This window comes from Astatotilapia calliptera, chromosome 11, assembly GCF_964374335.1.
Source record: "Astatotilapia calliptera chromosome 11, fAstCal68.1, whole genome shotgun sequence".
NCBI lineage: Eukaryota > Metazoa > Chordata > Actinopteri > Cichliformes > Cichlidae > Astatotilapia > Astatotilapia calliptera.
The window spans coordinates 33,022,423-33,050,399 of record NC_137432.1 but is presented as its reverse complement, the minus strand read 5'-3'; the positions used below and the strand labels follow the sequence as shown (position 1 = coordinate 33,050,399).

The window sequence follows — 27,977 nt, the reverse complement described above, 5'->3', positions numbered from 1 at the left end:
GCAAAGCTGCGTCGAAACAAAGCACAAGATTTCTGGAACAATGTCCTTTGGACAGACAAGACCAAAGTGGAGATGATGCACAAAGCCACATTTGGAGAAAAGTCAGCATATCAGCACAAACACGTCTTGGGGACCTTAAACTCTGTTTACCAAATTATTTAACAAACAAACGTGAGGCCATCTGTCCAAGCTAAGGTTTGGCATTCCAACAGTACAGTGATCCCAAGCACAACAGCAATCTACAACACAATGGCTGATTTCAGTCCATCACACTGAAGTCCAGACTTCATCCAGATTGAAATGCTGTGATAGGAACTTAAGAGAGCTGTGCATGAATTAATAAAAAAAAAAAAAGTGGGACAAATTCCTCCAAAATAATATGAGAGACTGATAAAGTCAGTCAGAAAATGATTACTTCTAGGTGTTGCTGTTAAAGTTGGTTCTAAAAGTTACTGAATCATGGTTGTTCCAAATGTCATTAGACCTTCTTCATGCCTCGCTGGCTTACAACATCTGAGGCAGCAGAGATGGGAGAAGGAAACTATTGTCTAGTTTCAGTGAAGCAAAAAATCATACAGGCAGCAGAATTGACTGTGTAAATAATGCTTGACATTGATAAAATAAAAATAACTTGTTAAACCAACTAGGATTTTTTTAAGTTATGCCCATTTATTTTATATGTCTATTGCAATAACTAAGCCAGTGTGCACACTTCTTATGGATACTTCCTGTGGATGCTTTCAAGGCAGGACTGTACATAACAGAATCAAGAGCAGGTTTTCCAGGTTCTGTTAACTAGATTCCTGAACTGTATTTTGTTTTTTAGGTACACAGTTTGTAGGAGTTAAAAAGTTGAGAATGGCAATGATGACTTAAAAAATGATGCGTTTTCCCCACATAACTGCATGCAAGAGCTGCTGTGCTGTCCCTGTAATTGCCAGCAATACATTCTTTGTCTTTTAATGGTTTACAAATCTGACAACAACAAGAATACACGAGGTCCCAGCAAGGAATGGAAACAGAGTTGTGGGGGACGTAGAGTAGATTTGTATGTGAAATCACAGTAAGGATGGCTGCATCTGTCAGTGAGTGCACCACTTGGGTCCTGACTGAAATATGTTAATAAGTTCATGCCCTGAAATTTGGCATGAACACTTGTGGGCTCTAGAGGATGATTGTTACTGACATTTTCCTTTAAAACCACCGAAGCCTTTGACTTGGGTGGTTTTAGTCAAATGTGTCAACAACATTTGGATGATTTTTCATTAAATTTTAGAGGCTTTAATTTCTCCTTGGGTTTTTCATTACATCTCAGTTTTTACACCCCCCATAACTTGTCTTCCAGTCCAGGAACCTAGAAAAATGCCACACTAAGATGATGGACATGGATTAGCACTCTAACTGTGAGATGTACGGTTATAGGATCTACATCTCAACTCACCCAAATAACAACCACCGGGTGGAGAAGAGCTCGATTTTCTGCCTCTAAAGCCACAAGTATCGCCTCCACTTCAGACAAGCATGAGTGACTGACCTAAAGACCAAAGACAAAAACAAAAAAATTCATGACTACTTACAGCGGCATATTTTACTTTCACAGAGAAGTTGTAGAAAATAGAATAAGAACTTACAGAAACTTGGATGAAGTTCCACTCCTTTAACAGACACCTGGCGTTGTCTCCCATTAGATCTGGGACGATGTCCAACTCCTGTGAATGAGAGATACCCTCATGTTAAATATTCAGCTGATGTATCTTGCTTGACTGATAAGATTTAAGGTAGGTCCACCAGTGCCAAGGTCCTAATGCATTTCATATAGAATGACTGATCGACTCCAACGCTCAAAGGTCAAGAGGCTTCTGGTTTTTGTTTCAGCCACTATTTCAGTCATCTGTTGCGAGAGTACATCCACCTGCTTTTCTGCCATGAATCATTCTATGATTACAGAAAAAGGTTATTAAAAAAAGGAAAAGTTTTGTGCCTAAAGATCACATAACTGAGTGGCTTATTTCCATCAACTGCAGTCAGAAACTTATTAGAACAAATGAGACAGGGTAAAAAAGAAACTATTTCTGGGCTTCTTATACTTCTGAACTGGCAGAAAAATTCTGTCATACGCAAAAAACGGGAACAGCAATCATACGTAAGCCAACTTAAATTTCATTATGCTGCAAATTGAGTTGAAGCCGACATGCAGCCAAGAACTGTAAAAGCCTTTTTACTTAGAGAAATGAGACATTTACGTTCTGATCTTTTAATTTTGGCTCTGGCACACAAATAAATTGAGGCAACTGGATAGCCCACAATGTCCATTTTGAATTCATTTTTGTTGTTTTCCCTTAAAAATATAACCTGTTACTATAGTGTCAAACATTCAGGAAATAAACACAGAAATAAACATTCAAAATCTATGTTTGGCATTGAGATGTCACTGTTCTCCTCATTAAAGTAACTGAAAGTAAATGAGAATGTGAAATGGTTATGGGAACCATATGCTCAATGGTTAATTGTTCTTGAAAGATAACTGCCCCCAGCTTCAGGAGGAAAATCTTTTTGGTCCGACATGCCGATTTGCAGGGTTCTAAAAAAAAAATCTGACATGATCTAAAACAGGTTGGCCATGAAATCGCAGAGTAGACGTGTTTATTTTAGTTTAGGCCTAGAGAGCCAAGAAGCCACAGAACCCCAAACACCAAAAAGACCAGTTAAACAAACCGGAGACATACGGTTAATACGGAATTTAAAAGTGTTAAGAAACTATTCTCATTTTTATACAAATAATAAGGCATATCATACACACACACACACACACACACACATATATATATATATATATATATATATATATATATACACACACACACACAGTGGGGCAAAAAAGTATTTAGTCAGCCACCGATTGTGCAAGTTCCCCCACCTAAAATGATGACAGAGGTCAGTAATTTGCACCAGAGGTACACTTCAACTGTGAGAGACAGAATGTGAAAAAAAAATCCATGAATCCACATGGTAGGATTTGTAAAGAATTTATTCGTAAATCAGGGTGGAAAATAAGTATTTGGTCAATAACAAAAATACAACTCAATACTTTGTAACATAACCTTTGTTGGCAATAACAGAGGTCAAACGTTTACTATAGGTCTTTACCAGGTTTGCACACACAGTAGCTGGTATTTTGGCCCATTCCTCCATGCAGATCTTCTCGAGAGCAGTGATGTTTTGGGGCTGTCGCCGAGCAACACGGACTTTCAACTCCTGCCACAGATTTTCTATGGGGTTGAGGTCTGGAGACTGGCTAGGCCACTCCAGGACTTTCAAATGCTTCTTACGGAGCCACTCCTTTGTTGCCCGGGCGGTGTGTTTTGGATCATTGTCATGTTGGAAGACCCAGCCTCGTTTCATCTTCAAAGTTCTCACTGATGGAAGGAGGTTTTGGCTCAAAATCTCACGATACATGGCCCCATTCATTCTGTCCTTAACACGGATCAGTCGTCCTGTCCCCTTGGCAGAAAAACAGCCCCATAGCATGATGTTTCCACCCCCATGCTTCACAGTAGGTATGGTGTTCTTGGGATGCAACTCAGTATTCTTCTTCCTCCAAACACGACGAGTTGAGTTTATACCAAAAAGTTCTACTTTGGTTTCATCTGACCACATGACATTCTCCCAATCCTCTGCTGTATCATCCATGTGCTCTCTGGCAAACTTCAGACGGGCCTGGACATGCACTGGCTTCAGCAGCGGAACACGTCTGGCACTGCGGGATTTGATTCCCTGCCGTTGTAGTGTGTTACTGATGGTGACCTTTGTTACTTTGGTCCCAGCTCTCTTCAGGTCATTCACCAGGTCCCCCCGTGTGGTTCTGGGATCTTTGCTCACCGTTCTCATGATCATTTTGACCCCACGGGATGAGATCTTGCGTGGAGCCCCAGATCGAGGGAGATTATCAGTGGTCTTGTATGTCTTCCATTTTCTGATGATTGCTCCCACAGTTGATTTTTTCACACCAAGCTGCTTGCCTATTGTAGATTCACTCTTCCCAGTCTGGTGCAGGTCTACAATACTTTTCCTGGTGTCCTTCGAAAGCTCTTTGGTCTTGGCCATGGCGGAGTTTGGAGTCTGACTGTTTGAGGCTGTGGACAGGTGTCTTTTATACAGATGATGAGTTCAAACAGGTGCCATTCATACAGGTAACGAGTGGGGGACAGAAAAGCTTCTTACAGAAGACGTTACAGGTCTGTGAGAGCCAGAGATTTTCCTTGTTTGAGGTGACCAAATACTTATTTTCCACCCTGATTTACGAATAAATTCTTTACAAATCCTACCATGTGGATTCATGGATTTTTTTTTCACATTCTGTCTCTCACAGTTGAAGTGTACCTCTGGTGCAAATTACTGACCTCTGTCATCATTTTAAGTGGGGGAACTTGCACAATCGGTGGCTGACTAAATACTTTTTTGCCCCACTGTATGTATATATATATATATATATATATATATATATATATATACATATATATATATATATATATAAACACAACTAGCTGAGATGCACTGTGTATTCTGACACCTTTCTATCAGAACCAATTTCCGCAATTTGAGCTACAGTATCTAGTCTGTTGGATCAGACCACATGCTTCACTTCCGATATGCATCAGTGAGCCTTGGCTGCCCATGAGCCTGTCACTGGTTCACCACTATTCCTTTGGACAACAAGATGGTGACCACAGAATTGCTCAGTTCCAAGATTTAAAAGAGGAATCCAACTTTTATGAATAAAACGGACTCCATCTTGAATTAATACCTGAATTGGGTTTTTTTCTCTAAGGTACAAAAAGAACAAGGTACTCAGACTTACAATGTGAATTCTTTTACAAAGCTTTTACTTTGTAACATTATTGACTGGTTATTTTTACTGTCTTTATGATACTTATGTCCAATTCTTACATAATTTTTTGTGTAAGAATAATACATTATTTATTATTTGTCTCATATGTCCAAAGTGACTTGTATCGCATACTCTTATCATTTTCTTTTCTTAAACAAAGTTTATGTGCTTTAAGTCCAGATTCCAGCATGAAAGGTAATTATTATATCAGACACAGGTACTTACATATACATATACATATTTAAGCTTGTGTTTGCATCAAGATGAAACATTAACAACATCTGCAAGCTACAAATACTGCTGACAGTATGAATATGGTACGTTTATTAAAGCTACCAGACACTTTGGCCCTAAAATATATTCAAAGATCAATCATCTAGTCTAAAAAAAACAACTTGTTGGCAAATTGCAAGCAAAGCTTAGAACCCATTATTTAAAACTATCTGTGGCTGACAGCCAAAAAAAGCACATTTGCTGGCACACTGTCTGTCCAATCATACTACTTGTTTTCTGTCTAAATGACAAATTCTCTTGAGTTGAAAGTAATTATCAAAAACCTTCACTAAGCTGATATGGATCTGAGGATTCCCTTTGATGTGCACAGCATATTAAAATAACAATATGTGTCAAGATTAAACGATACCAGGGGGAAGAAAGAGGAGATAATTTGATTTGAAAAAAAAAAGTTTAATGTGTTTTTTCCTCCCATAAAACATCTACTTGTCTGTGTCAGTCTTTGTTTCGATTTTACTCCAATCAAATACTGAAAATGTGTTTTTAATAAAACAAGAAAGCAATTGTCGGGTATTTAATGACACTGTTCAATGCAGAGTAATTTTCTTGGAAGAGGTTAAGGTTTTTATCACAATGTTAACTTTTTTCAGTGTATTTAGATGTGGTCACTTGAAGGAAACAAACACTGGATATACTAGACACAAAAATATTTGTTTCATATTTAGTAAAGTAGGTTAACCTCCTAGGACCTGGTGTCCACATATGTGGACATCACATTTTGGGTTGTCTAGACCAAAATACAAAATTTTGCTCTACAAGGGCCTGATATCCACTTACGAGGACGTTATACTACCACTGTTCTATCAAAATTTAAAACGAACATTCTCATATGTGGATCTAATTTTTCTCGGAAACAAAAATCAGGTAAAAAAAAAAAAAAAATAGTAATTCTTTGCTTTTACATTCATCAGGTCCCAATCAGCCCAAATAGCAAAGAGAAAAAAAAATGCATGCCATGAAAGAGTTTGGGTCTTAAGAGGTTAAACAAAGGCATGTGTGCGCTGCATATCATGTCAATGACAGTATTAAGTATTTATAATGACAAAACCGCTACATTGTTTGGCCAAAATAACCACACTAGTGTTCACCAATCCAATGTCACAAACGTGGGTAAATGTTAGTATGGAAAACAATATCTGGGAATTTAAGAGCAAGTGCTTCTATTAAGGTTTTAAACATATTCACACATTGGTGGTGGTACGGTATTTTTAGGAGTTAACATGAAAGAATCTTCTTTTATACATTTTTTTAGAAATTTAAAAAGGAATATTTCACTCCATAACTGAATGCACATAATTGTCCTGTGTCCCTCAATAAAACATATACATTGTATGCAGACTGTTTTGGTATGAGCTACCCAGTTTTGCATCTGTAGAGATATCAATCCTTTTCCTGAATTTAATTTTGAAAAACTCAGCAACAATGTCTCTTTTCAGAGCTCGTGGCTCATAAAAATCTGAACACTGCAATGAGCAAGTTCATGGGAGAATTATTTTTCATACTACCTACAGCCACCACAGCTAGATAAGACTGTGGCTCAGGTGTGGGGTACACTGCAAGTGTTTACATTCTATCACACTGTCACAACCACAAGCTTCTCGTCATGGTTAGGTGCACGCTTCATTCTTCACTCTTTGGTTTCCACATGAGATTACTCACATCAAGGTTTACCACAAGGTACCACTGAGCTCCATTATATTTAAGAGATGCTCAGTTTTGGACATCTCTACAGCCAGTAAAACTGGGCAACTAACACTTAAAACAAATCTAGAAAGACAGATAGCACCACAGGCCAGTGGAAAATCAGTAAATGTGATTTTGAGGTGAACCGGCCCTTTAAACTGCATCAAATTGATCTCTTAGATAATATCCTGCTGAAAGAATCTCTAATCATATTTTTACTTGCACGGTCTTTGTCTCTTGTGCACACATGCTGCCAAATCATCCACCTGCACACACATATCCCACTTATCCCTGTATTAGATTCAGGCAATGGCACTGGGACAAAGCTAATTCTTCATCTTCCGCTTCTTCCACTTGCCTTTCATCTCCCCCATTTTTCTTCCTCCCTCACATACTCCCTGAAAAGGATGTATCTGGTTCCGAACACGTGTTCCGGAAAAAAACACAGCCTCACCGGCCACCTAAGTACAGACTGGAATAGGTCTAATCAGCCGATCCAAGGAGGAGAAAACATGACCCCAAATCCATCTCTGGGGCCCATTCCAGCACCAGACAGCAAGATCCGCTCGTTCTGACACCAGCTAAGGAGGAACTTGGAGCAAGTTTAAAGGAGGATGAACAGTTTGGATCACTGACAAATATGGAATCATGACTTGCAGCTTGCTGTGCCACTGCACTCCATTGTCTGCAGTAATGCCCAGCGAATATCTATACCACATCAAAAAATACAGGAAAAACATTACTAAACATGTATAGATGTGTAATAACTGATGGATGTGAAATTTCAGTGTATAATAAACACTATGAAAATACATTTGATGTAAATACGCACGATTCATAGTGTAAGAGAACTGATGAGTCAACTCTTCTTCTTCAACTGCTTAAAGCACGCATGGATTATTTTATCCTAAAAAACTACTATTTTTTTCATTCCCAGCTGCTGCAACTCAAACAATGTGGGATTGTAGAGCCATAATTATTTGCTTATGTGGCAGAGATGGAAATCATCTCAAACCCTGCGATGTAATACCAATACAGTACTTCACTCATGATACAGTATAATTGGGATTTTTAACATTCTGTGATATTCGAGTATTGAAAAAACATATATTTCTACCACAAACATGTGGACATGGTCAAATCGGCCCACCAAAGTTCAAATTGAGCTTGAGTCTGGCATAGTTGATGGTATCAGAGCGGCTGCCCTGAGTATCTGAGGAACAGTTGATCTACTGAGATTTTCCTACAGATCCATCTCTGGAGAAAATGGTCAGAAAAAGCCACTTCTCTGGATAAAAATACAATATTGAGGCCAGAAGTCAGAGGAGAATGACCAGACTACTTCAAGCTAATGGGAAGGCAACAGTAACTCAAATAACCACTCATTACAACCGAGGCATCCAAAATATCATTTGTGAAGCAATTGGATTAAAGCAGCAGAAGACCACACCAGGTGGGACTTCTGTCAGCTAAGAGCAGAAAACTTCTAATAATTGAAGAATGGAAAAACTCTGCTTGTTCTGATGAGACTTGATTTCTAGTGGTAGGGTCAGAATTTGATGTAAACAGCATGAAAGCATGGATCTATCCTCAATTGGATCAACAGCTCAGGCATAGGGATATTTTCTAAGTACAATTTGTGTCCCTTAGTTCCACCTGAGCACTGCTTAAATGACACAGCTGAGCATCGTCGCTGTCCGTGTCCATCCCTTTATGACCAAGGTGTACCCATCTCCTGATGGTTGCTTCCAGCAGAATAATGGACAAAGCTCAAAAAGTCTCCAACTGGTTTCTTGAACATGACAATAAGTTCTCTGTACTCAAATGGTCTCCACAGTCACCAGATCTCACTGGTGGAGAAGCAGTTTCTCATTAGTAATGTGAAGCTGACAAATAATTTGCATTACTGTCAGACCTGCCGACAGACCAATAACAGTCATCAGTGGCTATATGCAGACAACACATCCCGATAATTAATAATAAATAGGTTACTGTTTATAGGCAAGAAAAAGCAGCGAATAACCGACGATACAGTTCGAAATATTTGGCTTTTTTAACAGTTAGGTAAGGCTAATCAACTTTTTACTTTTTATCCCTGAATATCACTGCTGGCGAAGATTAAATTAAATTAAATAATCAAAATTAGATTTTGATTAAAATTAATTTGCCACATTTGTTTATTTGCCTTCTTTTCAAAATCCAGGTTGTTTGAGTTACCTGTTACGTGGCTTCCTCTAAGGAAACCCAACGGTTGTTGAGGTAAGAGGAGAGTAATTCATATTTGGAGCCTCTATGTGGTCTGTGCTGTCAGATGTCCCAGATTGTCACTCTTTTCTGTTTTGCACATGGACACTTTACTCATTGTCTATCAGGAACAATTTTACAAATTAAATAAAGGATGTTTGCTATATGGACTGAAGGCAACGTGGGAATTTGATGTGCCCACAAAGTGACTACAAGTTAAGGAGAAGGGGCATCTGCTCTCCTGCGTGCAGAGTCAGAGGAGGAGGCTGGGGCTGTGGGGAGGAAAGTTGCAGGGTGTGGAAGTCCCAGACAGGCTCCATTAGAGGTGTGACCACAAATGGCAAGTTTCACCACTGGGCCACCCAAGTGGAGCTCGCATAGAGTTTATGGGGAGATTTGAGGTATATGACAGGAGACGGATACGGGTGAGATAGAGGAAAACATAATGGTAAACTGGTGAGGCTCTACAGTTTTGTTGTCATCACAAACAACACTTGAATTAGCTGTTACTGCCCCGTACGTACCATATCCAGAGCTCCAACAGCCTTCCGAAGAGCATCTGCCAGGTTCACAGCTTCTGCCAATCCACCTGTGATAACGCATGCTGATCGTGATAAAGTCTCTGAAAGAGAAGATGTGTGATTTTAAAAACTCCTCCACATAAACAAAAAATGGCAAAACTCTGAACGACAAATAAATCAATCTTGGCACATTACAAGAGGTGCACTTGAAAAATTAACATGACTGCACCACAACCTGGCTTGCCTGGAAAACAATTAGAATTTGAGATTGAATATAAATTATCAAAACAGCATTGACTTAATAGTAGCTACAAAAAAAACAATCGGTACAGTTATCAGTGATGTGTAGTAAAATATACATCACTGATCATTTTTTCTCGAGAGTTATTTCTGTAAATTTACATCTTTGTTGTCAGTTTGTGTGGGAAAACGTAGCTTATAGACACCCAGACCCTCAGCTACCCTCCATCACCCACTGGACATGGATAAGCAGCAGTTACAAATAGGCGGCAGTCAGAGAGAGACTCGCCCCCAGCTTTTGGCCATTCCTGTGGGGAAATGTGGACTGACAAGCAAATCGACAGCTTTAGGTTTCACAATCAAACAAGTCTTCACTACAACAAACCAAGCCCTCACTTTTGCAGATATTGCACCAATTTCTCATCTCCTTCCCTCATTTGTAAAGAAAAGCAGAAGATACCTGAAATCCTCTACTTGAGTTGTCTGAATCAAACTGCACTAAAATAAGGTAGGATCCATACACTTTGCCATAGTTTCAAAACAAGAAAATAAACTTACTCAAAGTCAAAGTTCTTTCCTCAGTATGAAAATGAAAGATACACTTGCAAACTTGTTCTACTTTAAAAGCTTATCAGGAGAGGCGAGCACCAAATGTAATACATAGCTAATTATGACATTACACGCTGACACAATACTGCGCTTCTTCAGGTGACACTTTATGTTTGGTAGTAATATGCAGTGCTCCCTTATTCGCAAGGGTCTGCCAGCCCGGGGCAAACAACATATTACTTATATTGCACGCTCAAAATGCTAAAAATAGCTATAAAAATAGCACTGTAGACAAAGCCTGATTCCTACTTTTCATAGTTATGACAATTAATTTATAGAAAAAAGTATTTGTGAAGTTTTATTATTTTTCCTGAATTCATTAAAGTTAAAGCTAACAAATACTGAACAGCAGCAAGTCCAACATGACTACCTCAATTTGACTTTTATCTTAATTTTAGTGATGGCAAACAGCGTCACCTACTGTGTTGTGGGCCCTTTGAGGATTCAAAGGAGGACTACAAATCAAAATTAAAAGTCCATAGATAGAAATAACACAATTTCACTGTGACATTCATCCCATTGCACACTACTGCTGCAGCAAAAAAAAAGTAAGACTAAATATATTGTTGTTATTTGAAAGCCTTCTGTAGAGTAGCCATAAATGTTCAAACAAACACACACACACTCTGTGGTGGCTCTATGCAATCACACAGAAATGCAAACACAAATTGAAGCTCTCGTCAGTTTCTTGTACTGACAGATATGAGAACTTTTTTCCACGTCCTTTCTAAAAATCAAACAATGAATTCATTCACTTCAGAGGCTCTGAGAATAATCACTTATGTCATCATCAAACAGGTACTTGTTGGTCCAGGTGCTGGCGGGGTGAAATATAGTGCTGTGTTTATTTCCATTTCTCTGATTATGATAGTCTCCCTTGTCCTGACTTGCTTTCTATAGTACTCACTGACTGTGTAAATCCATAGTGTTCATCCCAGGCTAAACAATACTACAAAGAATTTCTTCCTTTGAAAACAATAGCCTATTTTAATTCAATGTCACCTATTCACAACTCCAGACCACACAAAAAGAATGTAGACACTCCTACACTGCTTATTTCTGACCATTTAACCTGTGTGAGAAGACCTAGTGGAATCAACCATTCATGTCTACCTGTCAGCATACACATTTTATATAAGTAAGAGGATGAAAAACTATTGTACTTTGTACTGTACATACAGGAAGTTCTATGAAAGCATATCCACAAAAGAAACTCACCTTTGATAATGGACTCTGCGGCAGCCAAATCCCGTTTGTAGGTCACCTGGAGGACAAAATAACTTGGGTTTATCCAGTCAGTTTACCCAAATGAGAGAAAGGAACGTTTTATTTATGGAGATCTGTGCACATTGTTTCAGTTTTATGTGCAGAGATTTTCAGATATCTGCTCCCAGAAACTCGCTGGAATCTTATCTGTGAGCTACACTGACAATTGAGCTGATTATGTTGCTTTTTAAAGGTTTTCTCAGATTATTAGAAATATTCTCTGAGTAAAATTAATGTGTTCATCAAATACAAAACAAGCCATACATGTGTTTTTCCAAAAACAACAACAACAACCCGTTTAGCTTCAATCAATGATTTGGACCTCAGATTTGGACTTTCCTCCAGTTTTTATGTCATGATGCACTTTCACATCTCTAAAGATTATTCAAATGAGACAATATGATAGTAACTCTGTAACTTCCAGTGGAATAAGCAGCATTTTAAGTATTTAGAAAATTTATTTGACTGAAGAAGATAGCACTTCTGTTAGTTTGCCATAGAATATGTTCCTACTTTGAAAGTAAAACTGAGGTGCTCAAACAACACCACAAATGTATCCCTTGTGCAAAAACAATATCATCTGAGACTACACTCTGTTTTGTAATGCATTATCTCACAGTTTCATAACACATGTACGATTCTTGATTTAGTTTTTGACTCCATAAATATTCAAACTACCTGCTAAAAAAAGGGTTAGCGATCCATCGTAACTCTGACTCAGTGGGTCACTGTTGTGCTGCTTTGAGCACCGCAAAGTAAATTCAACCTGTTATAATGGAGCAGAGCCTTCAGCATGTAAAACCAAATTGCCTTCATATCAAGTTAACATTACGTCTAACTAAAAAAACACACGTCATTAAGAATGGATCACACAGAAAACTGAGAAGAAAACATTAATACAGTAGTTAGCCTAATTTCTATATGCTTATCCTGGATGTCACAGTCAATTTATGTGTGTTTCCTTTTTTGCCAGCACCCACAAACTTTCAATTCATGATTTATCTTTACTCATTTGATAAATCAGTGGCGTGCAGTTGTGCTAGCCAAAATGTCACAAAATCCTCGATCCCAAACCCAAAGCAGGCCCCTGGCGAGCTCACCTTCCACAGTGTTGGCGGACCCTCAATGAGCTTGGCATTGGTGCCACAGTACTGCAGAGCCAGATGGAGACACTCTGTGCCAAACTCGAAGTCTGACTCACTGCACTGCAGAGGGGACACAAGAGAGAGCAGATGCTGTGGACGGTCGCTGACACCAGTGTATTTCCATCAAACTCAGCGGAATGAAGGTACCACCACAGTGTATGCTCTGCTTCACATAAAATATGTTCTTACTAACAGATTTTTACAAAAGTTTGAAAATGTTCTGTTTTGTAATCCTCCTTTTACCACAATCTGAGTTGAGTAACAGGACGATTACTCATATTTAAAGAGCCAGTAAAGGACAAGCAGAAACCTCAGGGTTGAAAAATGAATCCAACACATAAATGTCAAAAACTGCAATTCCTCCAGCTGGACACTTGAGGCTGCCTGACTTAGTTCCCATAAACTACCAGGTTAAAATGCCCAACTTTAGAGCAGAAATAAGCAGGTTTACAGGTAGGTATGGGTAGTTTCCTACTTCATAACATTTCATTAAGAATATTTCAGTGAGTAAATTATAACTCACCAGTCTGAATGTTGTTAAGGTCTCTATTTTTGTTAGATAAGGGTGTGGACCACTTTGATTAACAGTCGTACCCACAACTCTCAGCCTGTGTTTGTGGTGCTGGGGCCTTTGGAAGCTTTCTTAATTGAATTAATATAGTGCGCTTTGAAGTAGAGAGCATCCAAATAGTATGTGCTCGAATCTTGCACCAATTAGCAGGTACTGCCAGCAGCAAAATATGGTCATCTCTACCTTAAAAAAAAAAAACCCACGGCATTGTTAAAACACACACTTATCCAGTCCTTTGATGAAGTCATCATGGCTACATCCATCTTTTAGACATAATCTATAGTAGAGGGGCTAAAAATATTAGATTCATGCCTTTGTTGTGAAATCTCAGACAGTGACTGCCAAAACCGTTTTCACCATGCCAGCTAATATCAGAATTATACCAGACAAGAGCCATTTTCAAGCAGTCTTTGTGAAAAGCAGCCCATGCAGAAAGCAAACAGCATTACTTTTCTTCATTGATCCAATCTTCAACACCTACAGTAAAACAAATGTTGCCTAAATCAAAACAAAAAGCTTGAAGAGCAACCACTGAGTGGCTTAATCAATCACTTGTTGTATTGTTTGGAGTTTTAAATCATATGTGCTGCCAGAGAGAAATATCTTGTCTTGGGACATCAAAAACACATCCAAACTGTTTATCCTCTGAGGAACGTGAAGAATTAATTAACTCAGTAAATTTCACATCAGCCAGAAAATTTGATTTTTGGCTTCTACTATTGTTCCCAGTATTTGTGGACATGTGGTCATTATACCTTGAGATGCTTGTCCATGGCCTATGGGGAACCTAAACTTGATTATACCAATTACCAAAATCATAATAAACAACCCCCTGGAGACATTTCATTTCCAACCCAAATTTCCTAGAGATTTTACATGTAGTTGTTGAGAAAGTTCATTGTGCACCAAATTCTTAAACTAGCGAACTAAATGATGACTTCTACGATTTCTACGCTAAGCAGAAGCACCAAATGTGAAACAGTTCTTATAGATACTTCTTGCGTTGACTCTTTTTATTGGTTTGAAAGATTTTAGTTAACTTAGTGCACCTGTGTTTAAGAATTATCTTACATTTTTATTACTAAAAGACTTCAGGTACAATCTAATTTATTATGTACTGCTGGTATGATGTGCAAATTGCTAAATAAGGTACTTCTTTCCTCTGGGCGCTCCTCAGATAAGTTGGCTTTGTGCAACACAGGTTAGACGTTCAGCTGAAAAGATTTCCATATCTGGAGCCTTTTATTTCACTCTCCATACTGTGACAATGTTTACACAGTAAAGGTTTCATAAAACAAAGCTGCCGTCACCACATTTTTCAACGGATGCTTCACAGGACGTTGTTTTCTTTGGCTAATGCGCTCTTGGAATTGTAACCCTCTTATCTTTCTGAAATAAGATTTAAAATGTGCAACACTGGTTTCATCAGGTTCATAAGACATTTTCCCACATTGTTGTGGGAGATGTGAAATGTTTTATTTGCTGCTGAAGATGTGGTGTACAGAGGTTTTAGAGGAGCTTTTTTTGGTTATTTTGTCGAGGTTAAAAGGTTAGCAGGCTCTGAGGTTTTCGCCTGAAAGAAATTCCTATAACAATAAATAAATTGTTAAAGGAATGACCAAAATTGTACGTCTCACAACTGTATCTTTTTTACACTGCAGTGTAAGGACTTCAAAGACTGGTGGATCTTAAAAGTAACCTAGTGAATCGGGTTTTTTGGTTTGAGTTTTATAGTTTAGGGATTTTTTGTTTGCAATTCAACTTAGCTTCCAGAGAGATTATCCCTCTTTCAGTTTAGTTTTCATTGTTTTGAAAGACTTTAGCTTTAGTTTTACTCTTATATGTTACAGCGTGAGTTTTAGTTTAGGTTGGAGTATACGCTACATGGAAAAAAGCATTGGCCATCTACACATTACGCCTACAGAAGCTGCTTGACAATGGAAACCCATGCCTTGAAGGTCCCTGCACACAGTTTTATGCTGATGTTAATACCAGTGTAGGATAGGATCTCTGCAATTACAGTGTTACCAAAGTCTTTTATTCCCTGTATGCTTCAGCACTCAGTCACTCTGTAACTCTATGTGGTCTGTCACTTCACTTACACAATATATTACAGTACCACACTCAGATTTCATGAACTCTGTAGACCAGTGGTTCCCAAACTTTTTTTGCTAGGCCCCCCTTGGTTTTACAATAAAAATGTTCGCGCCCCCTCACCTTTCAAACTCCATTGTGGTTTATTTCACACCTCAACCATTTAGTAAACAATTAAGCAGATACAAGTAAACTGCAATAAATTAGAGGTAGTAATAAAATACATTACTAACTCTTACAATACGTCCACACCTACATGGGTATTTTTAAAAACGCAGCTGTTTGGGTCTTTCGTCCACACGTAAACGGCGTTTCGAATCACTGAAAACTGAGATTTTTTAAAACTCATTTTTTGCGTTTACGTGTGGACGAGGAATACAGAGTTCATCACGCAACGTCAAAGGTATGTGCCTTTTTTCACGTCACGCTGTGCGCCACGTTATTGTTTACATGAGATGAATTGCAGAATGGCAGATAGAGACAAAATACTGTTAATCTGACTATCTGCAGGTTTTATATACACATGCAGTTACTGTTCCTCCAGACTGCATGGCTAGGTCACTGAATGTATACACCTGCAGCAATGGGACTGAAAAGACCTGAATTCAGAGATTAATAGGTGCTGTAATTTTGTCCATGTAGTGTAGTTTTCAGCGGCACAATTTAAGTGTCTGAAAACATGGATTACATTAAAAATGACCGACTCACAGTAATGTAAAGGTCACAGTTGCAATAAAGATAATCACTAAAGCCTCCTCAGGATGGTTTTCTTGTTTTGACTAAATTGACCGAGACTAAAACTCAAGTCATTGTCTATACATACATTTAATTTTAATTAGCTATCTTAAGAACACAGTACTGTTTTACTTAGTTTTTATTATTTCAGTTTAAAAAATAAAAAGTTTAGCTTTAATTAGGCAAAAAAGACCTTGGGTTATAGCAAAGAGTTGCTTAAGAACACATCCAGCAGATACGAACCAACATTAAACAGCACTGAATAACAATATCAACTCCAAGGAAAATACTTCCATATTTAGCTGCTAAATTCTTCACTAACTGTGTCTGCTTGCTGTTTGGGTCAAAGCAGGTAAAGTGCAATGGGTTTATATGAGATTTTTTGCTGTCTGTTGCTGGAAACTATGCTGATTAGAGCAATTAGACTAATGTTCTAGTGTTTTTATGTCCTTGTTACTCTGTGTCATTTCCCTCCCTAAACTCATTAGAGTTAATTTTACCAATGAATATTTTATTTGTGCTTTGCTGGCTCCGTTTCTGAAGATCACATGCAAGTTTGGATTGAGGCGATGAGGTTTTCTCTACTACAAAGACAAATTCAGGCTACCTGAGATTATAGCAGGGTAATATTTTATCAAGCTATAAAAGAGAGGGGAGTCTTTTATATCTGGGACCATGGAACTGCAGAGAGAAATTACAGCAGAAATATGCTCTTGGTTTTGTGGTAATTTAACCTTTAGCATTTTCTCCTGGTACAAAGGCTCTTGCTGGGGACTGGATAAAGTGTCCTCCCTTTTGTCTTTTCAGCCCTGAGTTCTTCTGCTTTCAATAGATGTCACGCTACAAATGAGCAGCTCTAGAGATTTTTCATGTGCATGTCCTAGAGTCTTAACCTGACAGATACCTTACACTTTCCCTTCTTTTGAAAAGTTTGAAAAGGAGGCGAGGGGGACGCAATCTTACTTGACCTCCTTCTCCAGTGTGCCTTGAAAATACTGCAGAAAAGTGAGCTCATTTTCTGAGAAGGCCAAAGCCAACAGGCCTCTCAGAGCAATCTGAAGATCCATGTGTGCCAGGAGTAAAAATAACTGCAGACACACAGCGCTCCAATTTAAGGCATACTTAACGTCTTAGCTCAAAGTTTGCCGTGCCCTTGAAAAAAGTGGCTATCGGAAGAACCATCTAATGAAGTAAAGGTTGAAATAGCAAACTGGAAGCGTCTGAAAAATAAATAAGGTCAACTTCATCGACTTAAGTTTCACATTTCGTTGGCCCACTACGTTTTAGCAATAAACTTCTGCTTTCACAGAACAATTAATGCATTTACAGTTTACGTCAGCGTATAATTCTTTCCATTTTTCAGGTACACATAGTAAAACACCCTATACATGCGAGAACATTAATCTGAATCCACCTAGACGTTCCGTGTAATTTCAGTCCTATGTTACCATTTTTCCAACTTAGCCTTTGTTCACTTTTGTTCCACAAACTAATCTTCTGCACTGTGGCAGAATATAATCGTGTGTGATTTCTTTCCTAGATGCAGATGAGGCCAAGAGAAAGTGATAGCACCCATGCCACAAGCTCTTCAGAGTAAAACCCTGCAGGTTCTGGCATATCAGCTGAACCATGAAGGACTATAAGGGTCCGTTATGATGTATGGGAATCATAAAGCCCTTTGTCATCCAACTCATGTAAGCTTTAGTGCATAAATCTCAATCTGTCATTTTAGAAGATTTCCCAGATGGTTTTTAGTAATTATTTGACACCACAAATAAGTCACACATGCCTGCAGGACTTAACCATCTATCCTGTGATATGTTTATACAAAATTTATACAAAAATGTACTTTTACTTTTTTCATCTCAGGCAACAAGCTCCGACTGCGAGCATAGAAGGACCACTACTTTCTATTTACATGCAGCAGCAAATCAAAAGGAAGTTTCTTAAAAGATAGGGGAATCCACTGGAAAATCAATGAGGTTGGGCTAAGGAAATTTCTATTGTTATTTATAAAGTTGCGACAATTCTGTGGCATCAAGTAATATTTTCTCTGGTTGAAAATACCATTGTACTAACAGCTAAAATTAATCTTTAGCAAAACAGTCTAAGGACCTTGGAAAGAAAAGTGTCTAGACTTCTTCAGATTTCTTGAAGACGTTTCATCTCTCATCCAAGAAGCTTCTTCAGCTCTAAGAGCAATTGGTAAAGAGTCCCAGATTTTAAGCCCTATGGGAGTGTCCCCCGAGAGGGTCATGGACCCCCTATTGATCCTCTACCACACACAAGCCAAGGTCTGAAGATCACAATCAACCAGGGTTTCAAGTGAACCCATTGTGAAGTCTAGCCCCACCCTATCATGTGATTTCCTGAGGTCAACAGGCCCAGGATGTGAGTGGACATTAAGGGGTCTGAGCAGGGATCTCAAAACTGGATTATAGATGGCAGACAGTTGGTGCCGTAAACCACCGCCTCTGTTCAAAGATGGCCGTTCACAGTGGACATAGATGGCTTCTTTCACTCGTCTTTCAAACCATATTTCTTCTCTGTCCAAAATGTGAACGTTGTGTATGAAGTACAAGGTGGAAAAACAAAGACCAAAACTGGAAGAGATAAACTGTGGTTAAACATCAATATTTAAACTGATGTGTACCCTCAGTCACCTTTGAAAGTGGGGTGAGGAGCCAGCCTTCACAGAAAAGAGCCAAATATGGTGAAAAAGGCACACAGTTACAGACGCTCTGTCCTGAAAGGAATTACAAAACAAACTACAAGAAAAAGAAAAGCTCAAATCCAGCTTGTTTTTCCACCTCCCACACTTGACCAATCAATGTGTGAAGTGGGTGTTACAGAAATGGTCGCACACAGACCTGTGTTTACAGCAAGACTTGACAGCCAAGTATTTCGTATTTTCCTTTTTGTAAACTGAAATCTTAGCTAAATACAGAATGTCAGGTTTCTTTTTATCGTGCATATAACTGCATCAAACCAGAAAGACCCAAAACAAGATGCCTCAAACAGCCCATTTGTTTGTTAAAGATACATCAGAGTATAGGTCCTACCCTCTGATAGGCCTGAGAGATGACATCATATGTAAATCCTTGAGGCATCTCGCTGGCTCTGTACTTGGCTCTCTCCAAAGAGTGGTCTAGGTAGCCCTCGGATGTGGTGGCGATTACTGTGGAAACAAGAGGTCGGATAGCTCCCGCTGCCTGTTTGGACAAAAGACAAAGCATTTAGGTTAACGTATTTGTGCTCAATAGTTCACAAGGACAGAATGTATAAGAGAAAAAAGAGAACAAGAAAAGCTCTGTAAACAATGAAGTCAGTCCCAAACTATCTTCAAAAGAACATGAAATAATTTCATGCTATAAAAGCAGTGTTATCTTGAGCTCTGGAATGTAATTTCACAGTTAGCATGCATATGTATGGAACATTTCTGCATACATATATACCTGACTGCCATAAAGCTCGCTGTAAAAACTATCACAGATGCTTCTAACAATTTTTAACTCATTCACTGCCATTGACGTCTATAGCCGTCAATTGCAGTGAATGAGTCAATGGGTTTAACTCATTCACTGCCAATGGCTGGCAGTGAATGAGTTAATAGTTTTTGAAGGGAGACTAGAGAAAAAACAAAAAGCCTTTTACGAGAAAGCATACTGGGAGCACACTGATACATATCTATCAACATATTCATGCAAAAATACACAGAAAAATTAAAATATCTAGACAGGAAAATCCTCAATAAGACAAGGATCACATTTGCTTCCAAACGCATAAGTAAGGCACAATTAAATCCAAATATTTAAGGTAAATGTCGTGAATAAGTACATTCACATGTACACATACTTAGACACACTCAAGGGAACCAAAAATATTCACACAAGGCAGTGTGCAATGAGCTGATGGTGCCACAAATCAGTCTGACCAAATACTGTGTGACTATACAGTTCTACAGAACAGAGAGAGGAACAGACAGAAACACTTAAAAGAGGAAAATCAGAGTTTTTCTAGCACATGCAGTTACCTTCCATCAAAGCAAAAGTCTATAGTGAGTTAATGTCAACGCTTTAGTATAACTTTTGCCCTTTATGATCAAAGTGTGACCTTTAAAACAATATTACTAAACATGTACATGAATCATGAAATATTACTATACAAGTAGTAAACTGGCCTTCACTTCAGATATTTTTTCATCAAATAATTCTGATTATTTTTCAGCCAAGAGTGAAAATTTCGAGGACAGAACATTTCCTTGATCACATGAGCTGGCAGCTTCACAGTAACAATAAATCCATCGTAACCAGAACAGCCAGAGTACGCACTACACACTCTGCACTTCCTCCCTTGGATATTTAAAATTATAACAACTTCTGAGATAATATTTTCATCTCTCTGTGGCAGATTGAAGACAGACTCCAGGAGTAGGCATTCAGCAAGCCTGTGTGGAAGAAACAAATGAAAGGAAAGCAAACATGTGTTTCTGCATGTTACACACGCTGTTAGAATCAAAATTAATCTGTTACGTTTTAGTAGAGACAGGCTTTCTATCATGAGCGTGGACACAGGCAGGATAATGAAGACCAGATCGCCCGCTGTGAATGCACGTCACATAGCACGCATGGACTCTCAGAAACACCACAAATGTTTGACCTGTGTAAAGGAGCGCTTGCTTTTTTCATAACCTGTGTGACCTCTCTCAGTTTGGGTTCTTCAATCATGACTCATAATGGAGCTAATCTGTGAGTTTCTTCATCAACGAGGCCGTGGCTTCGGCCTAAATGTTTTCTGCATGTTACCAGTGACATAAACACCACCGCCAAGAGCAATGGAGCTGTCGGTCTCATAAACAGTTTATGAGAAGATGGATTCATCTGGTTTTAAAGGGGTGAGTGAAAGGTGCAATCAAAAACACTTTGGTTTTTCTTTGACGGGAGAACTTGAACTTCTTGTATTTTAGTGTGTGGCTAACTTTCTTGTACTCCTCACAGAAAAATAAAACAGCAGGATGTCTGATGTGTTTACACCATGTGCTTTAATTGGCCTTCTCTGGTTTTCTGCTAAAGCACAAGAAAAAATGAAGTATGCACTAAAGTTGCAATTTCATTTAGGTACGCTTTCCAAGCGTGAGGAACGAGTGGCTTTCGTGGTTTTTCCTCTTTTTGCAGGAGGATTAAGATCTTTCTCTCTCCTGTGATGAAAACAGAGGTTTCCTGAATACGTACCAGATTTTTCATGATATGACAATTTCTGAGATTTAAATACACAACTATGCACCAGCAAAGTGAAACTTGCCGAAAGAAATCTGTGTGTTTTACCTTACTATAAAGATTATTTAATTTATTCTGACTTTATTCTGCCTTTTATATATATATATATATATATATATATATATATATATATATATATATATATATTCATTAGGAAGATGGCCCCAACTGACCGAGTGCTCAGTGAATACCTCAGGCAGCAGAAACCCAAGAAAGAGGAGGGAGACGAGGAACCATCATGGAAGGACAGGCCCCTGCACGGTATGTACCACCGGCAGATAGAGGAGGTGGCTGATATCCAGAAATCCTACCAGTGGCTGGACAAAGCTGGACTGAAAGACAGCACAGAGGCACTAATCATGGCAGCACAAGAACAAGCTCTGAGCACAAGATCCATAGAGGCTGGGGTCTATCACACCAGGCAAGACCCCAGGTGCAGGCTGTGTAAAGATGCCCCAGAGACAATCCAGCACATAACAGCAGGGTGCAAGATGCTAGCAGGCAAGGCATACATGGAACGCCATAACCAAGTGGCCGGCATAGTGTACAGGAACATCTGTGCCGAGTATAACCTGGAAGTCCCGAGGTCAAAATGGGAGATGCCCCCAAGGGTGGTGGAGAATGACCGAGCTAAGATCCTGTGGGACTTCCAGATACAGACGGACAAAATGGTGGTGGCTAACCAACCGGACATAGTGGTGGTAGACAAACAGAAGAAGATGGCCGTAGTGGTCGATGTAGCGGTTCCGAATGACAGCAATATCAGGAAGAAGGAACACGAGAAGCTGGAGAAATACCAAGGGCTCAGAGAAGAGCTCGAGAGGATGTGGAGGGTGAAGGTAACGGTGGTCCCCGTGGTAATCGGAGCACTAGGTGCGGTGACTCCCAAGCTAGGCGAGTGGCTCCAGCAGATCCCGGGAACAACATCGGAGATCTCTGTCCAGAAGAGCGCAGTCCTGGGAACAGCTAAGATACTGCGCAGGACCCTCAAGCTCCCAGGCCTCTGGTAGAGGACCCGAGCTTGAAGGATAAACCGCCCGCAGGGGCGTGCTGGGTGTTTATATAAATAATTTTTATTATACAACATTAATATTAACCATATTAACATTGCAGTAATGGACAGGATTACATTTGAGAAGGTTGGAAGTTGTTTGTTGTGGACGCTGGGATTTGTAATGAGTTATGGGATGTGTCGTTCCTTTACTGTTAAACATAAATATGTCTTTTTTAAGTCATAAGTCACCTTGCAGTTGTTTTTTGTTGTTGTTTTGGTTTAAGACTTAAAATTCATAGATTTATAAATTTTTTATGTTTCAGTGAAGAAAATCAATGGGAAATTCACCTCATTCATTGGGGAATTCAATTAATGGGAAATTCAGCTAGAGCCACTAATAGTCGTTCTTCTTCTAGGGCCCTGTGCTTCGTACGTCGCTTACTACATCCAAGATCAAATGAAACATCCAAGACCAAACCATCGCGCTAACCGTGAGCGCGCTAATCCGGTTCCCCGAACACACCTGCTGTTGACGATTAGTACAGCTGGATGAAGTAATGTGCGATCACTGGGTGCCGTAAAAGGGGATACGCATCGATAGCAGAAACAGTGATCGGCAACCCTCTGATTGGTCGGCGAAAATGTCGAAGGAGTGCGCTCGGCTCGGTATTTTTCGGCAGCAGAGCAAGAACTCCTGAGTGAGGGATTTCAGGAGTTTCAGAGTTAAATCAGAACGCAAGGGAACACTGCAAAGGCTGCAAAAGCAAGGAGAGAGGGCTGGCAGAAAGTTGCTGACAAATTAAACTCGTAAGTAATTTAATAATAATAATAATAATATATTGGATTTATATAGCGCTTTTCAAGGCACCCAAAGCGCTTTACAATGCCACTATTCAGTCACTCTCACATTCACACACTGGTGGAGGCAGCTACAGGTGTAGCCACAGCTGCCCTGGGGCAGACTGACAGAAGCGAGGCTGCCATATCGCGCCATCGGCCCCTCTGGCCAACACCAGCAGGCGGTAGGGTAGATTTATTATATTACACTATATTATCCAATATTATATTACATTATATTATATTGTTATATTATATCCTCTTTCACATTAGAGCCACAACAGGACCCACTAGAACATGGGAACAAGTAAAAGTGAAATATAAGAATATTCTATAGAATGGTAATATCTATCACTTATATTGCTTTTCGTCTCTTGGAAAGAGACCCTGAAATAATCTGTTTGTTCATAACAGCAACCAAGAAAAGGGCAGAGCAAAAAAAAGACAGGTGGTGGTCCTGCACCCCCTCGTCAACAAGTTGGTTAAGTAAATAATACCCTCACGGGAAAATCGATATCTCTCAATGAGCACACTGTCGCGCTGAGCTAAAGGATCCTGTCTGTCCCGCAATATATGCTGAATTCTGAGGACTCTCCTTATCAATCTTGCACCTTCCGCAATGGGTGGCTCGCGTAAACGGACAGGATATGACTGCGACAGACTTCCGAAATCCACCTTGGCTTTTATAGCCGTGGTCTCTCATCTTGATTACACGAAGTAATTTACAATTACTACTCTGAAATATGAATTACATCTGTAATAATCACATACATGTAATAGAATGTTAATAGTACATTTCCCTTTTTTAGGAAATGACCTGTATGTATCTGTGTGACATCAATAAAAGGATCAGGTGCTGCATTATCTTTAGTTACATTGATGTTATTTATTTATGGTGAAACAGTGGTGGAATATCGCTGTTGCTTTCGTATAAATGAAGTGGACATACCTGCGTGGCCGCGATCTAATCCTGTTTACATAAAGTAAACCTGCTCCCGAGCAGGTTTACGCTTACGGCTCTGTTGCTATGACAGCAAGTCCCGGATGAGCTTCGGGGAACCGAACGATCCAGGATCACGCGAAATCGTCAACAATCTAATCCAGCTAACTCACTTAGCGCGGTACGAAGAACAGGCCCTAGGTGTGTTGTTTACGACAACAGAGAACACGTTTGTAATGAAAATAACTGTGTATGCTCAGCAGACACTGGGTTTCACCGCAAACCCAGTGTCTGCTGAGCACATAGCAGACACACCAGTGGTGTCCAATCCTGCCTTCAACCTGCCATCGCTGTTAGATACACTCTGCTGTTTTGTATGCGTTTACAGTCATGTGGTACTTAACCTTCACATCTAATGACATCTGTCCTAATGATGCCACTATTATTCAAATCAAATCAAAATGTATTTCCATAGCACATAATAATACAACAAAGTTGACCAAAGTGCTTCACAGTCGGTCAGAGCAATAGCATAAGACAGAATACAAAAGAAACAGTTAAAAGGAGGGCAGGAAACAATATGACAATTGTTTGAAACAAAAACTAGCCACGAAATAACATACTAGTTTGAATCAAAAGCCCGACTAAAATAATACGTTTTAAGACGCAATTTAAAAGACTCGGAAGAACGAATATAAGGAGGGAGGTTATTTCAGAGTCTGGGAGCTATGACTGCAAAGGCCCGATCACCTCTGGACTTCAGACGAGACCTCGGTTGCGTCAGGAGCTTTTGATTGGAAGATCTAAGTGCCTTGTTAGGGATATACAAATGAAGGAGTTCGCATAGATAGCTGGGAGCCAAATTGTTTAAAATTTTAAAGGTAAGCAAAAGAATTTTGAAATTGATACGATAATCAACGGGGGGCCAATGTAGGTTGGCTAAAACTGGTGTGATGTGGGCAGAATTTCTAGTACCAGCTAAGAGACGCACAGCTGCGTTTTGAACTAACTGGAGCTGGTGAATAGAGGAAGATGAGAGGCCCGAGTAGAGAGAATTAGTAGTCTAATTTGGAAGTGATAAGAGCATGAATGAGCTTTTCAAGGTCCTTCAAAGGAAGTTATGGCTTTGCTTTAGATATCTGACGTAGCTGGTAGAAACTGCTTTTTACCACAGAGGAGATTTGTTTCTCGAGTTTAAAAGAGCTGTCCAACCTTACACTGCTATTAATGTAATGGCAGTGTAAGACTCAAAAGTGGTGGTGGCAGGACGGGTAGAGAAGATGGAAACACCATAGAAAAATGAGGAAGTTTTGTTTTAGAACCTAGCTTTAAGTAATGACTCCTTCCTAGTTGACGGTAGCACCTTCAGATATCCTGTTTTTGTCATTGTTTTTTTGACGTGATTTATGTTTGACTGATGTTTATTTTTAAATATAACATTGTTTATATGTTGGTTTTATGTATTATACTTTCCCAGTGGCTCTTGTTTGTGTTTAGCTGATTATTCAGGACGTGCAGTTTAGGTTTGTGGTTCTATGTTTGGGTTAGTATTTACTTTACTATTCTTAACAGTTGCTGTTTCCATTCTGTTCCTCCAGTCTTGTCTCTGTTTTCTTTTGCCTTTTAGTGTTCCACTGCCTTGCTGTTTCCATGTTTAGTTGTTTTATTTCCTGTTTTATTTTGATAGTGGTTTGTTTGTATCTTGTGTACATCTACTGTATTGTGTTTAACCTTCCCCCTGCTCGTTGTCTAGATTGCTTTCAGCAGTGTTTAGTTCCCCATCTGTTTCTCCTTCCCTCGTTACCTCTCATGTATATATTGTTACAGTCTTCCTGCCGAGCTGTGTGCTCCCTAGCTCTGTATTCTTTTCCCTATAGATAAGCGAGTCGAGTTAGGCCGAGTACCTTTCCTGTATACTTTGCCAGGTTTTCTCCTGCAGAGGCTCGGTGGTGGACAGAGTCATTCCACTGACTGATCTGTGCAGGGTTTGCATTATACCTCAAGTAAGCCTGAGCGTCATCTCTCTCTACCTCCTCGGAATGACACCTCCAGGTTTCCATTTGTTGTTTGCTTTGATGCCCAGACCACCTCACTTACACTTCACTTATCTATGCCTCCATGCCACGACTTATACCTCTGATTCCTCAGATGTCATGTTTATTATTTTTTACTTTTGCAAATTAAAGTATTACTGGCATCACAACCAATGTTGTCTTCCCTCTTTTTTACTGGCTATGAGCCAGCTTGTGTACATATTAACATTTGAAGATATTTTAAGAACAATCATTACAAGGCAGAAGCAAAAGAGGAACATACACACAGAGGATGATTACATGACCATGTAACAGATTACTCCAGGAAAGGTCAGATTTGAGGTGCTGGAAATAAGACAATCTAAGGATGAAAACTCTGTTCCAAACAACACACAAAATAAGCAGCAAATGTAACAACATGTTGGGTGGATTTCAGGTCAGGTTCCAATACGTGATTAATCTTTTAAATATTAATCATTTTAGTCACACTAACCCCTTGTTCCTTGGCAGCCATTGCTATCTTGCACAGAAAATCCTCCTCCACAAAAGGCCGAACAGCATCATGTATGATGACAACCTTCGGTCTGCCCACTGCTGGCCTCTCCTCCTCACCCAGAGCCAGGACTCCATTACATATCGACCTGTGACGCGTCGAGCCTCCTGGCACCGCACGAACCTTTCTGTGCTTAAACCGCTGGATGATGTCCGTCATCAGGTCCATGTTTTCTTTGGCAACAGCGACCACAATGCTTTGGATCCATGGCATACTGCAAGAAAAAGAAACATCAGGTCAGAAATGCCTGATTTGTAAACTGAGCCCTCAGATGGAGAATTGGGACTGCAAGTACTCAAATATTTAGTATTTTTTAGGCTGTGTAATGTGGAAAAAGTCAGGAAAGATTTGAAAAGTTCCCAAAACACTGGATGACATTTTCTGACCACTTAAACATGTATAATATAAATATGTATAATATTTATATGACAATTAACACGCTAAAAATGCTTGTTTTAATTTTATTTTAGCTTAAAGTACTCTTATTATTTAGTAAAACATATGCATTTGGGTAAAAAATAGTATAGTTGTTTCTCTTGCAAACAGTTTACATTAAATTCACATACTTGACTTAAATAGGAAAGTAGCCCCAAGAGACCGTTAGCTTAGCATGGAGAAGTGAAGTGGGGGGACTAGTGGATGTCCACTAGTTCAAAAATCTGCCAGCCAGCACCTTTTTTTTATAACTATAATGTATCATCTCATCTTTTATAGAAAATTAAAAGCTTTGGATCTTAATGTTAAACCAAGCTAATAAGGTACTACCTGCAGCTGTAGCTGATTGTAAAATGCATGAAAAACATGAACAAAATAAAAGTTCTGGGTTCAAATAAGCCACTTTTTACCAGCAAACTGGCAGCCCCTGACCCCTGGCAGCCTCCCTGTAACCTCGAGGAGGGGCACACAGGCTGTGTCTTTTCTGCTTGTTAATTTTCTGACAGGCACATAAACTGACAACAAGCTAGGAGACACATCAGATTTCAAAAACCAGCTGTCTTGGTATTGTTGTAATGGAGGTCAAACAATGATCACAACACAGAGTAGCTCCATCTTT

General features: G+C 39.3%; 1 protein-coding gene across 5 annotated transcripts in view; it reads right to left on the bottom strand.

Annotated features, from left to right (window-relative positions):
• The window catches only part of crppa (CDP-L-ribitol pyrophosphorylase A), a 58,540-nt gene that overhangs the window by 29,041 nt on the left and 1,522 nt on the right, over nucleotides 1-27,977 (bottom strand). For 3 of the 5 annotated variants that reach the window (XM_026184233.2, XM_026184234.2, XM_080308127.1), the window contains exons 2-8: nucleotides 26,864-27,137; nucleotides 19,353-19,502; nucleotides 12,846-12,950; nucleotides 11,698-11,743; nucleotides 9,634-9,731; nucleotides 1,632-1,709; nucleotides 1,442-1,534 (exon numbers count right to left, since the gene is read on the bottom strand). In XM_026184233.2, the coding sequence (XP_026040018.1) occupies nucleotides 1,442-1,534; nucleotides 1,632-1,709; nucleotides 9,634-9,731; nucleotides 11,698-11,743; nucleotides 12,846-12,950; nucleotides 19,353-19,502; nucleotides 26,864-27,137 (844 nt within the window). The remainder of the gene's footprint in view (nucleotides 1-1,441; nucleotides 1,535-1,631; nucleotides 1,710-9,633; nucleotides 9,732-11,697; nucleotides 11,744-12,845; nucleotides 12,951-19,352; nucleotides 19,503-26,863; nucleotides 27,138-27,977) is intronic. The other 2 variants (XM_080308130.1, XM_080308128.1) reach the window with 1 other exon arrangement.